General features: G+C 52.3%; 5 protein-coding genes across 5 annotated transcripts; 3 read left to right on the forward strand and 2 right to left on the reverse strand.

Moving 5' to 3' along the window:
- Positions 1–1,271: 1,271 nt before the first annotated feature.
- On the forward strand, positions 1,272–3,545 carry A1O9_10531 (uncharacterized protein; the record flags this gene model as incomplete). Its single annotated transcript, XM_013400692.1, has 1 exon — positions 1,272–3,545. One exon carries the CDS (start codon positions 1,272–1,274, stop codon positions 3,543–3,545), a length of 2,274 nt encoding a protein of 757 aa, XP_013256146.1.
- A 330-nt stretch (positions 3,546–3,875) lies between these two features.
- On the forward strand, positions 3,876–5,372 carry A1O9_10532 (uncharacterized protein; the record flags this gene model as incomplete). Its single annotated transcript, XM_013400693.1, has 1 exon — positions 3,876–5,372. One exon carries the CDS (start codon positions 3,876–3,878, stop codon positions 5,370–5,372), a length of 1,497 nt encoding a protein of 498 aa, XP_013256147.1.
- A 669-nt stretch (positions 5,373–6,041) lies between these two features.
- On the reverse strand, positions 6,042–7,580 carry A1O9_10533 (uncharacterized protein; the record flags this gene model as incomplete). Its single annotated transcript, XM_013400694.1, has 2 exons — positions 6,042–7,473; positions 7,531–7,580. The coding sequence occupies 2 exons, from the start codon at positions 7,578–7,580 to the stop codon at positions 6,042–6,044; spliced, it is 1,482 nt and encodes a 493-aa protein (XP_013256148.1).
- Positions 7,581–8,089: 509 nt separating this feature from the next.
- Positions 8,090–8,596, forward strand: A1O9_10534 (uncharacterized protein; the record flags this gene model as incomplete). The annotated part of the gene is made up of 1 exon (XM_013400695.1): positions 8,090–8,596. The coding sequence occupies one exon, from the start codon at positions 8,090–8,092 to the stop codon at positions 8,594–8,596; it is 507 nt and encodes a 168-aa protein (XP_013256149.1).
- Positions 8,597–8,792: 196 nt separating this feature from the next.
- A1O9_10535 (DNA polymerase alpha subunit B) lies at positions 8,793–10,929 on the reverse strand (the record flags this gene model as incomplete). Its single annotated transcript, XM_013400696.1, has 4 exons — positions 8,793–8,966; positions 9,034–10,327; positions 10,378–10,524; positions 10,586–10,929. The coding sequence occupies 4 exons, from the start codon at positions 10,927–10,929 to the stop codon at positions 8,793–8,795; spliced, it is 1,959 nt and encodes a 652-aa protein (XP_013256150.1).
- Positions 10,930–13,136: the final 2,207 nt, after the last annotated feature.

The following is a 13,136-nucleotide window of genomic DNA, read 5'->3' on the forward strand; positions in this document are numbered from 1 at the left end:
TCTTCCGGGATGGCTTTTTGGGTCCATCGAGGGTGAGGCTCGACGGCTGGGATCCAGGTTTAGTTGTAGAGTTTACATCTGGAGCTGGAATCTGGACTGGTTCCCCGGCTATGACAGGCTCCTCATATTTGAATTGCTCAGATAAGTCAATGCTGGACTTGTCAGACCATCGTGAAAGTCTAAAACGACTTGAAGATGTCGAAAATAGCAGGAATAATGTGCATAGTATCAGTGCGCTCAACGCTGAATATCTGAACCTTATCACGCCGCTCATGATAGTTAGGAGGAAAACTGGAATATGAGGTCAAAAACAAAACGGAGCAAAAGCAATGAGTCGAATTGCAAGTGTTCAGAACCACACAGCAAAGCAGAATGGTGGTTCTCCGGTGGTTCTCCCCTATCGATACAGAGTGCAGTGAAGGGGCAAGATTCTATGAACACGAGGAGATGGTGGCCTACTGGTACAGGCTCCACGAGAGAACGCGAGTGAGCCTATTTTAGTGGGAGTGTCAAAGGCGGTGGAATTTCAGCCACAGTTACCCTCTTGGGCTCAGGGGTTTATCCCAAATCTACTCGTAGATTGCACACTGGCGAAAGTGGATGTGGCGTTTCCAATACCACGAGTATCGCACGGGTGAGACCCAAAGAATAGTGACTGGGTACTCTACACAGAGCTCAAGGGCCTTGTCTATCCTATAGCTCTCGTGACTTCTTTCTTGCAAGATCTGTAGCAGCCGACCCCTCCATGAATCCACACCTGAAGCTTCCTTGAGCTTGATTGAACTCTCAAATTTAAGGATAAGCATCTATGGAGTATGGAGAACTCGTACGGAGACGCTGAAAAGCTGAGCCAGTCGTAATGCAGAACCACTCGCCTCGCCAATCAATGGAATTTCAGGGGCTCTGTGGCGCGGTTGTTGTGAAGTGCCCAGCCTTAGGGAGGGATGACCGCCAGGGAGGTGGAGCCTCGGCAATCTGTCGAGCCGTTAGCGGAGAATCGTATTACCGGGCCCGACTGTTTGCCCAGTTTGCTCGCTTTACATCATCCCGGTTCCTGAAATCGCCGCAGCCACGAGTTACTCGACTTCACTGCTTGTTCATACTCGATCACCTGGCATTGCGAAAGGGTGGCCGTGCAGCACAACAAAGGAGTAACCAGAAGACTACATGACATGAAAGCGACATACCCCTCAACCTTCGACACACCACCCTCATGCGACGCTTACAACCACAATCCTTTCAATCTCTCTTAACCAGATCCAGTCCTGTCCATGAACTCACCCAGTGATGGAGTCCCTCCTCAGAAGTCCGAAAACCTATCCTCGGTCCCCATTATCGATGTCAGGAATGCTACAGAATCGGCGACCGACGAATCACCAGAGACATCGACCGCAAGCCTGCCGCTCCGTACTTCCACCCCCCCGAGCCTAGGTTCACGTACTAGTACATTCTCTAATACCATTTCCCGGTCCAACTCTCCAAACGGCAGATTATCAGTTTCGGTCTCGAGATTTGGAAAGTCTTCTTTGAGCAGCCCACTTGGCAGTTCTCCTGATGGCTATGACGACTCGAGGTCTTTAATCGTTCGCGCATTTTCTCCTACCATTGCCATTTGTGCTGCGGAGGAGGTTGATGAGCTAGCCGTGCGAAAGGGCTTGAAGAAGGGGTTCACAGGGCTTATCCGCCCTTTTGGCAACAAAGTATCAGGGAAAGTGGTTGTTAGAGACAGTACCGGAGCCAGCAGAGCATGGGAAGATTTTGGTGTGCATTTCGCGGATCTTGAAGATCTGGCCGCTGCCCGTGATGCATCGCCTTCCCCTGACGCCAATCCGCTGGAAAACCTGGAGGAACTCATGGAGTACTTCATCGGGGATGGCTGGGATGACACGGATGGGGTCCCCATCAGGACCGAGATATCTCCTTTCTACAAGCTATTCCTGACTCGGCTGTTATCTTCACAAGCCATGAGTCCGCATGAAACGTTTCGACATCCTGTTGGGGCCGTCATTGCCATCAGCTCTTCTACACAACAGCCAATTGAGACCCTTCGAAACTTGTACCAACAAACTGCTCAAGGATCGAGAGCGTTACCATTGTACGCCAATCCAGAGTATCTGCGCTATTATGTCCTCGTCCATGATGAAGACAAGGACGACTTCAGTAAGTCATCAGCACTGTTTGATCAGATGAAACGGCACTTTGGGCTTCACTGCCATCTTCTAAGACTGAGATCCACCCCTTGCACACAGTCAGATGATGATTCGGAAGAATTACCAACTAGTGAGTGGTTGTCGGCTTCCGAACAAATGTCTTTCATCCACGACACTGTGGATCTGATAGATTTGAATACATCCACTTCGCCTTATATCTTCTCCTCCGATGCCTCAGCAATCAGCGGATTTGTTCGGGAGCTCGTAGCACAATCGATTGTATACCATATGGAACAGAGAATCGCGCTCTGGAATGACCAAATAGCCTCTCGTCGACGAGGCATTTCTGGCAGGTTCATGTCATTATCCAAAAGATGGACAGGTATAGGAAGTTCGGCTCGAAACGCTTCTTCAGCCACTAACCTGTCGGCGTCGGGTGCGAGTGGCAACTACGACAGCCTCCAAGGATCGTATCGATATGACAGCTCTGAAAGTCTTTTGCGTAAGCTTGCAGATTATGCATTCATGCTTCGAGATTACAAACTTGCCGCGTCAACATATGAGCTTCTGAGAACTGACTACGCAAATGACAAGGCGTGGAAACATCTCGCCGGCGCAAATGAGATGTGCTGTATCTCCACACTTTTGAACCCTTTGATTGGGACCGGAAGTTCCAAATTCAAGATTGAAAGCTTCGATCAGATGTTGGAAACAGCTAGCTACTCATATACAACCCGTTGCTCGGCTCCTTCACTGGCACTGCGATCGATCCTACTTGGCGTCGAACTCTTGAAAGTACGAGGTCGATCGGCTACCGAATTGGCTGCAAGGTGGGCTATACGATCCCTGGAATTGGGGCTACTTGGTAGCATAGGCCATGTACTCGTCAGTGAGCGGGTCACATCCTGCTTTGCTGATCGAATAGGAGTTGGCAACACAAGCTGGGGCACACGCAAGCGCAAAGCAGCACTTTGGAGCGTGATGACGGCGGATGAATGGATGAAACTAGGAAGGGCCGAGTTTGCCTCGGAGCGACTAGAAGAGGCACAAGAATTGTATAACGAAACCAAGAACAGCCAGGCGGTCAAAGATTTCGCAGGGTTAGCAGAGTACCTAACGCAACTCCGGCTAGCAGTCAGAATGAAGTTAGGACAAGCTCGGCGGAGGACTCTAAGCGGAGCGGCAGGGCCATTTAATGGGGCTGGACAGGGCGAGGACGACATTGAAGACGAGACCATCGAGCAGATGGCCACGGTTGAGAAACTCGACAGCAGAGCGCATAGAAGGACGGGGAGCCTAATGACTGGCGTCGGTGGCGTGGATGTTGCCCCATTAAGTCCCGTGCGATTGACGAGACCGGATCCTTTGTCCAGAGAGGACGATGATTTTGAATGAATACACACAATTGATAGATGGACATCTCTTCGAATAATATAATTACAGTAGAAGATGCTGCTCGACAACTTAGATATACGCACCTCTGTGCACTGGTCTTGTGACCGCGTATTTACACGTGACCACTTAACGCGAAGCAAAGACACGCTAGCATTCACGGTCGGCTTGGCGCGATGTGGTGCGAGATTCCGAGGTCGTACAACTAGTTGCCTGAATCCTTGTGTAGCCTGCGACCAGCCAGTTGGTAATGTACATTGGTAACGTTGGGCCTTGACGGAGCGGGTGTACCTTCATTTTTTTACTTCTCTTTGCATTTGGTTCTCTTCCGTGATGCCTGAACAATATGAAGTCACGGACAGCACTGATTGGCTCACGACACCTTTGGGCTCGCTTGCTCAACTCGAATCGTCCCTTCGCTGTCAAGTATGCAAGGACTTCTTCACAACACCTATGATCACCAGTTGTTCGCACACCTTCTGCAGTCTTTGTATACGAAGATACCTTTCCCAAGAAGGAAAGTGTCCCGCCTGTCGAGAGTCCGACCAAGAGATCAAACTGCGGCGGAACTGGGCTGTGGAGGAACTCGTCACCAGTTTCACGGCCTCAAGAAAAAGCCTCCTCGAGTTCGCACAGAATGCTGCTCAGTCGAAAGAAGGTGATGGTTTTGAGTCTCAAAGACCGAAGAAAAGGCGGAAGGTTGAGCAGGCTGCCACCAATGGAGCGGAAAGACGAAGCACTCGAAGTCAGAGCAAAAAGGGCAACGTGCCCTGCAGTCAACAAAGCGAGATGTCTACACCAGAGGTTGTCCTTGACAGCGAGGACGAAGGCAGCGTCTACGAAGATGCCGGTGCGAGTAGTCCGCATCCAGCCCGACGGCCCGCCGAAGCCAACGACGTCCGAGTGGCCTGCCCGTGTTGCCACCGGCGCATGAAAGAATCGCAGATCAACTCGCATTTGGACAGATGCATCGCGGGGGATAGTTCGACCCCCTTCGAGGAAACCATGTCGCCTGCGCCCCAACTTGCACCACCGGGAACCATTGCGTATGGTGTGGCCAAACCCGTAAACCAACAGACACGCCTCCCATTCATCAACTATTCTCTCCTGAATGACAATGCGCTACGCAAGAAACTCCGAGACCTCGGGATCCCCAACTCGGGCTCGAAGGAACTGATGCGCCGGCGCCATACAGAGTGGGTCAATTTGTGGAACGCGAACTGCGACTCCACTAATCCTGTGTCGAAGCGTCGGCTCTTACAGGACCTGAGGGTGTGGGAAGATGCTCTGGGGAGGCAGATAGACAGGGTAGCTGGCGCCTCGTCGGGGTTCATGGCCAAGGACTTTGACCGACAAGGCCATGCGAAGAAGCAGAAGGACAGTTTCGACGATCTGATCCGTCAGGCGAGGCAGAAGCGGCTGGCGCAGAAAGCGGCCGGCAGTGGGCTTCTGGGGGAGGAGGCGCCGCAGCCTGATGGGCAAGTTGTGGGATGTGGGTCAAGACTGGAGAGCACGCCGCAGCAAGTCGCGGCAGACGAATGCCCTCCTGAATCCGCGCGGCCTCCATCAGATTCCACACCACAGCCGGATTTCTCCCTCCCTCCACAAGATGCCATGTCCGCAACCAATATACTGTGCCAAGACGATGCTCTGAATCACCAACCACACCCGACTCAGACTGCGATACCCATATTGTCTCAGCCGGCCAGTCACCTGAGTGATCTTGCAGCAAACGCAGACATATCTCCAGAGCCCCTGTCACCACCGCCACCGCCACCAGCAGCGCCATCAGCCCGGTCCGCTGCGGTTCATCATCGCATGTGGGAATAGCGCCGGGCGGTAGGGATACTGTTCCTAAGGATGCCTGTTAAACGAGCATGTGCACTAGATGCCTCCTGAGTTGATAGGCGACGAATCAGAAGCATACAACTTATGACGTATATGATATCGATAGTAGCATTATGGTGTAGTGGCAGGAATGCTGTCTGTGATCCACCCTAACTGAGTAAGCCGATGGCGAGCAACTCAAATGGAGACGGTTGAATGGAGTCATACGACATAGAAGGATGTTGCCTTTACTGTGCCGAGCCCATGCTCCAAGGGAGTCCGTACAGTGTCCCGACTCTACCTAGATTTCTATCAAAAGTGCCAATTCAAACATCGAACTGAACCCCTGTAGACACCACATGGTATGTACGCATGGTGCCTGTCTTGCTTCATTGGCCGTAGTCGCCTATTCTTCTTCGTTGCTAGTCACAACACAATGCCCTAGGGAGCATCTGGCATCCTCAACCTGTTCTGTAATGTGGCGTGCAGTAGTCCGTACGGTAGCATACTTGACTTATATGCGTACATGTGTGTGTCGTCACGTCTCATCATCCGGTATGCTCCTTGTCATACTAGGATCTAGCGTGCGGAAGAAAGAGGAACGCTGGCACACATCCATAGATCGAAAGTCGATGTTATCTCGATTTCATGATTCCAATGCAAATAGTTTCCTCATGGAGCAGGCTCTTGGATTGGCTGTTGTTGCTGTGGTTGTTCTTGGTTTTGTTGCAGCTGGGCTCTCGCGCGCGTATTCAAGTCCATCGTGCGTAGTCTCTCCATGCTCGAGGACAAGTCCCGCTCGAGCGCTGCGTTTTCCGCATCGCTTGCCGCTTGCGATTGCAGCTGTGTTGTCTCCTGAAGCTCTCTCTGTTTTATCCTCTCGAGAATCTCCAACTCCGCCAACCGTTTCTGTGTCGCATCCGCCTCGGCTCGCTGGACCTTCTCGCGCTCGTGACGCTCCAGAACCTCAAGTTCTTCATCGACCTCATCTTCATCCAGTGCCGCCTTGGTATCCAACGGCTCGGCAAGCACACCCGTGACCTCATCGACCTTGCCCATCTCCTCGCTCAATCGATCAATCACATCCGCGACCCTCTCCACGCCGCCGACCTGCGAGTTCAGCCTCTTCAGCACCCCAGCACTCGCCTCCATGACGCGCACCACCTGGATCTGGTCCACCGCGGCTTCAATCTTAGAATATACTTCCTCCAGTTGATGCAGCGTGTCGGAGCGGGACGAGAGATTCCGCTGGGCGAGCTTCTTGGAGCGGAGGGCGGACAGCGCGGTGGTCTTGTTGTGTTGTTGAACTGCTTCGCGGGCTGTGGCCTGGAGGGTCGAAATGCGGGATTGGAGGGTGCTGATTTGCGAGGTGAGGTTAGTGATGAGTAGTTTCAGTGACGCGATGTGCTGGTCTTCGTGCGTAATTGGTTCTATCTGTTGTCTGTTTGTAGCCGCAGCTTTGAATTTCACGGTGGTGGCGTCGTAGGACAGGACCTGCTTGTCGTGTGCGAGGTAGCGAAGAAACACGGACACATCCTGCTCCGACAACGGCTGTTGCGTAGTCGCATTGACTTCTTGGATGAAGGCCTCACGACTGAGAATCCGATCCGTAAGACCTTGGGGTCCTTTGTCTCGTATCATCTGCACCTTCTTCCACCGCTCCTCCAACGCAGCCACAACCACCAAATTGCCACTCCGCAGCCGGCCGCCGGATAACTCGTAACTCGCACCGTTCCCAAGCGGTACACCAACCTGGCTTAGGCCCCACTTGAGGACCGCCCAAGGACTGGGGATCCATGACTTGCTGTAGATGCTACTTCTGTCGGCAGCCATGAAATCTTTCAGGTCTATCATCTTTCCGTGCCTTACACAGTCGTCCAGCACGATGCCCAGCCCACTGGGCTGGCCGTAGACGGGGGACGCGAGGGCGGAGATCAGATCGTTGGACGTGGCCAGGATCAGGGAGTGTTGTTCTGGTGGGAGCTGTGCGGCCATGGTCAGGCGGGTCAGTGCTGATGTCCATGCCACCAGGTTCGCGGCGTAGCCTTCGGGGTTCGTGCTCCGCTGCACGCTGAGGTCCGAGTAGAGAGAGGGGAGGCGGGTCCTTATGAGATTGGAGGTTAGTTGGTGGTAGATTGCGGTGACGAAGGAGCAGACCTACCTGCGGAACAAAGGCTCGTGCTCGACGAGCCAATCGAGAAGGGGAGGCATTATGATCGAGGGATAAAGGAGTGGAAGGGAGATTGAGGGAGAGAGTGAGTGAGCGTCGTGTTCGCACGTGGAGCGGAAAAAGTAAATCAGTTAATTTACAACTTATGGTGGTTTTTTGTTTACGTCAGACGACAAGGCCGAAGACACTCTCTGACGAGGCTGAGGCGGGACTTTGTTTACCACGGTTCTTCCCTGTAAATCGTACAACAAATCCACTTCTGTGTATATACACCCACTCTCAACTGCTGATGAGAACATACCGCCTCTTGCATAGGACTCAACGATACTCCCTCGTCTTGTCCTATTCATCCTCGCTCATGATGGTAAGCAAACCCACTATCAACCACGCTCCCCTCAATCCTCGCCTCGACCAGCGATCAACTAACCGCCGCTCTCAGTCCCGCGATTCCTCCGCCACATACATCCACCTCCCGCTGACATCCTCACGGTACGCGGACCTCTTCGAAGAATTCTGCCGGCCACCCTCCACCTCTTCGTCCAGCACAAACATGACCAGCAATGGCGCCCTCACATCCACCTCGATGCACGCTGGCACAGCCAACAGCGCCGCACCCGGCCCGCTCAACGATGGCAGCGGCATGACCACCCTGCCCGGCAGTTTCCTACCCTTCGAAGAAATCCACCTTCCGCCGCACCTGATGCCACTGAACCCGGAGGACGAGGACGGCGTTGTGCCGGACATGCATGCTGCGTTTGGCATTGATCGCGCGCTGGGACAGGGCGCAAGTGCGGCTGGTGCTGGCGCTGGCGCTGGTGGGCTTGGGGCTGGGGGCGGTGCAGCTGGAGGAGCGACAGGTTTTGGGCCGAGGGGTGAAGCTAGTATGGCGGGTGTGCAACGAGAGCCGGTCTGGAGGGATCTTGGATTGCTGGGGTTGATGGCTGATGGCGGTGGCAGTGGGGATGGAGGGAGGCTCAAGAATGCTGCTGGCGCTGGCGGGGCGAGGAGGGAGGGGAGGAGGGAGGGGAGGAGGGAGGGCTTGTTGTTTCTACGGTGATGCCACGCGCAACACAGACATGATGTTTGGACGCTTCATTACGGAACACTATCATGAACATCAGCCTGCAATGAGGCTTGCGATGAGGCATGGCGCGATGCGGGGTGGACAGGACACAATCATGTTCGAATAATCCCCCGCCGCCCATGAGAGGCCCCCATTACCACTGGCGTTATGAGGACGATCCATCAGTCGATTATATCCTGACGACATCAACCCTGGCCCGATTAAAGACGTCATGTGTGATGGTCTTGGCCGCTTTCTCGTCCTCACTAACATTGCGAGCATGCAGCGAGAGCCGGGAATACGTTCCTGCCGCTTTCCGCTTCGATAGGTGCCCTGGGTTGATCACCATGACGCTGTCCACAACCTATGCGAGCAACCAAGGTCAGCATTCATCTCAAGCTATCGCAAGGCTGAAAAAAAGGAACACTTACCTTGACAGACGGTGTCAACATGCTGGGCAGAACCAGAATATCAGGCTTGACCTGCAACCACTCTCCCAGCTTCAAATACCCCAGGTCCAAACACGCTCCTGTCGGCTTGACCACTCCATTGCCTGTCAACTTATCTCGTGACATCGGCGGGAAAAGCGGGAAGAAATGTCGCTGTTCGATCAGATATCCAGGCAGCCTCGTCAGAAGATCTGACCCTGCTCCGTGAGAGAATTGTTCCCGACTCAGCTCGTACAGTACATCTTGCGAAGAGATTCCCAGAACAACCTCGTTTAGTGAAATGAAACAAGGATTCGGCAGCATACTCACTTGTTTGGGGAGTGCCAGGTTACTCTTGATCAGTCGTTCCTGTGGCCAGCTGACGTGTTTGCTAATCGCATCCCGTACGCTAGGGACCATCAGAACAGTGATACTGGGAACTGCCGAGACAAGTCGTTGCAAATGTCCTGAAATCCACAGCTTGAAAAGTACCGTCATGCTTGCCTCGTGATCTAGCCCTCGTGTTTGCGGGATCTCAAAATCGCCAGAGGCGATCATGGGATGCTCGATATCGATAAACGGCCCTGTCAGTATGAGTGCATCTGCCATCGTTTCTTCCGCCGTTTGGCATATTGCCCTGAACGGCTCGTAATCCAGGTTGTCTTCGGCGGTGTAAGGTCCACATGCAACTATGATATTGAGGGGTGGAGAAGAAGAGCTCTCTGATACGTCCAACCTTTCGTTCAGTGCCTCAATAGCCTGCGGTGTCGACGAAGGCATAGGCAACCTGGGTACAGAAAGCACCTCCTTGACTGTAAAGTATTGCCCAGAAGCATTGGTACCTCGTAGAGCCACGATTTGACCAGGGAAAAACTGATAGGACGGCAAACCGTCGAGTTTCAGCGGTATTCGAATTCCAGCCCCGATTTTTCTCGACATTTCTAGCACCAGGGATGCAGCATTCAGTTTCCCCTCTGCTGTATCTGATGCGATCCTGCCAACCGCAATAATCTCACTTGTACTCTGAGCTCCAGCATTCCCGAAAGCAGAATCTTCCAGAGTGTGAAACTTCTGGATCAGGGTGGAGAACTCGTCGATGCGCTCGTCCAGCACTTCGGAGGATTCCGATAGCCGCATGGACATGGGCTTATAGGCAAATTTCTTATAGTCCGTGTTGGCCATCAATCGAATTCGGGCTTCGGAGAAAGGAGCAAGCGGAACTTCTGCGGCTGTGAGTTGCTCGTTCAAAGTCTCAATGATTTGGCCGGAGTTTTGTCGCTGCGAAAAGGGGATGCCACTTTGATTGGATTAGTCGTGTCATGTTTATAGAGAGTGCTGCTATCTTACGCAAGTCCCTCACCTTTCCCCCCTTTACTGGGAGTCTTGCCTGTATCTGGTCGTGTGATTTTCTTGGGCATTGGGGAGTCAAAGTCGGCCTTTCGTTTCACGCTTCCATTTCTTCGCGGGAGTGCATTCGGAGTCAGTTCATCAAGCCTATAACCCTCGTCAGTCTGTTATCCCATCGAATCGGCTCCTCCCTAGCTGTGCGGCATACATTCCAAACATGTCTCCATTTCCCACTGCCCTGGATGTAGCATGCGCCGCACCCTTTCGCTCTGATCCAGGCACGCGACCGCTCATATGTTTCTGCATTCGATCGTGTCCACCCCGTTCGACCGCGTCTTGAACATCTCTGGCGAACATGCGCGCAGTGGGGAGGTCGAGTTTGGTTTCCTCAGACCCCATTTTCAGTGAGTACACCTCCCATTTTATGAAGAGTTCGTCGGGCGTGATGGAATGCAAGCGGAGTATGGATTCAAGCACCTCAATGATGTCAGGCTCAAGGCCGCGCCCCGTAGGGTCGAACACCGAATTGAGGTTCTCTTTGATTTCCGCCATGGTCGTGTCTATAGCGAGATGATTGTGCTGATGTTGTTTTGTAGGGTGGTCGCGTGAGAGGGAGACGCGTGAGGCACGCGTCTTTTTGAGGACGCGACACGCTAACCAAAAAGGGATTAAGTGGAATATCCCCCAAGGGCGCAGTGTGACTAGGTAAAAGTCACAACGGTTGACCATAAACCTACTCAAAGGAGGGGAGTGGACCGAAAATTAGGGATTTACTACTGTTTTTTTTAGTAAGAACATGCCTCGACAGTCGGCGCATAAGACATATCTCCACAACTCCAGACGTATGAATGCTGCTCCACCTCAACTCATGCTTGCACCGACCTACCCCATGTAATTACTCAGCCTTGCGCCGGAACAGCTTACTCGCATCATACCAAGCGCATAATTTCCATCCTCTGATACAACAATGCATAAAGCCATCGTAAGGTGAGTAGAATAGTACAGATCAGCCATTCAGCACAGTAGGGCCGTTCACGGCGGCGCACTATTGTTTCTGACCCGGGTTGAGAACGCAGAAGGAAAGTCCACACCGAGCCTCCTCCTCCTCCTCCTCCTCCTCCTCCTCCTCCTCCTCCTCCTCCTCCCTCTTGTAACAGTAGACACACTCAAGGCGCCACTCTCTTTGCTAGACTCTTCTTCAACGTCGCTTCAGATGTCTCATCAGTCCTAGCTTCATGAGAGGTACTAGAAAGAGAATCCTCATAGGAATCCTCATTCTTCCTAAGAGAGGCATAAAATCTCTCACTTGCTCGGAGGCACCATTGCTAAATATGCAAATCAAGTGGTGGCATTGAACAAAAATCGTTGTTCTCCCTGAGCACCCTGAGGAGCAGATTCTGTGCCTCTCTAAACCACTTTCCTTGCATGAATGCCGCGATTCTAGTTGAGCACAAAAGGATCGGTCACCTGGGATCTCCTACTGGCTTTGCATACAACTTGCTCGAGAAAGCTAACACATTGGCTTTAACTTTTTGACACAACCATGTACTTGTTGTTTTACCAAAGTCCAATCGCAGACCGACACCCAACACACTCGAGAGGGTCTCGACTTCCCGCTTGAGACTACTATCCTCATCCACAAGCTCCTCAATATCTTCAACAAGTGCTTCCCAGTCGGCTTCCCGCAAAACTTCGAAAAATCAAACCCCAGCAAGGTTTGATGCGCCTCTAAATTGCGCTCTTGGCAAACCAATGTTCTGATCAGCATTACACTAGCCGAGTCGATGAAGTCGTCCAGGTTGTCCAAAAGGTATTCACTCTCAACCAAGATGCGTCAATACATCCCAGCAGTCTGTGAATATTGTTGTGTTTGGCAGAAAGCTTCTCCATTTTCGAGAAGAGCTTCTCTTGGTTTCCGCTATGAGCTTCGCCTCCGTTTGTTTCGAGATTGTTCAAATGGCTCTGAGTGTTTTGGTGGTTGAAGTGGAAATCAGACGCCCGAGCCTCCTTATCGCTGATAAGTAAGGGCTGTTCAGAGGAGGTGTGGGTCACGTTGCACACAGCCGGGCGCTTGAGAGCCCGTAAACACAGGATAACGACGCTGGTGACGTTGGAAAATATCTTCAGGAGGAAGGTCTAAAGAAGTGAATCATTTGACAGTCTTTGGGAGATTTCTAGTCGTGGCTGTCTTGTCATGAGAATGTCAATCATTTGTGCGATGAGTTCGACGACTTCAGTGTGATATTCCGATACCTATCATATGTCAGAGTGTGTTTATGGAATTGCCTCTGACAAGATGCAATGTAGAAATACTTGAAGAACAAACTCAATGGGAGACCATATAGGACAGCCGATGCCGGCATCTGTCTGGAGAATGACATATATCACATGCGAGAAATTGCACGGCCACTGGGTATATCGTTGGAATTTGGCAAGAAAGATAGAGTGCTTCTTGGACCTTTGCTCAACCTGTTTCCGCTCGAGTGCATCGATGAGATTTCCGACTGGGTTGGGACTGGTCAGATATTGCTGGAAAGGGGCATCACCATTTGGAAGTCGAGAGAATGCAACTTTCGCAGTGATGATTGCTTCTCGCTGAGTGTTGGTGTTATCTGGCCCACTGTGTAGGTAGGTCCTCTATTGGCTTGTTCATCCAGGAACTGCTACCTCGCACTCTGGACTCGGTACGAAAAAGGGAGTACTGAACACGAGAAATAGCCATGAGAGCGTGATACCCGCTTTTCAGCGGATGGCGAAGC

Source organism: Exophiala aquamarina (genome assembly GCF_000709125.1).
Source record: "Exophiala aquamarina CBS 119918 chromosome Unknown aczIA-supercont1.13, whole genome shotgun sequence".
Lineage (NCBI taxonomy): Eukaryota > Fungi > Ascomycota > Eurotiomycetes > Chaetothyriales > Herpotrichiellaceae > Exophiala > Exophiala aquamarina.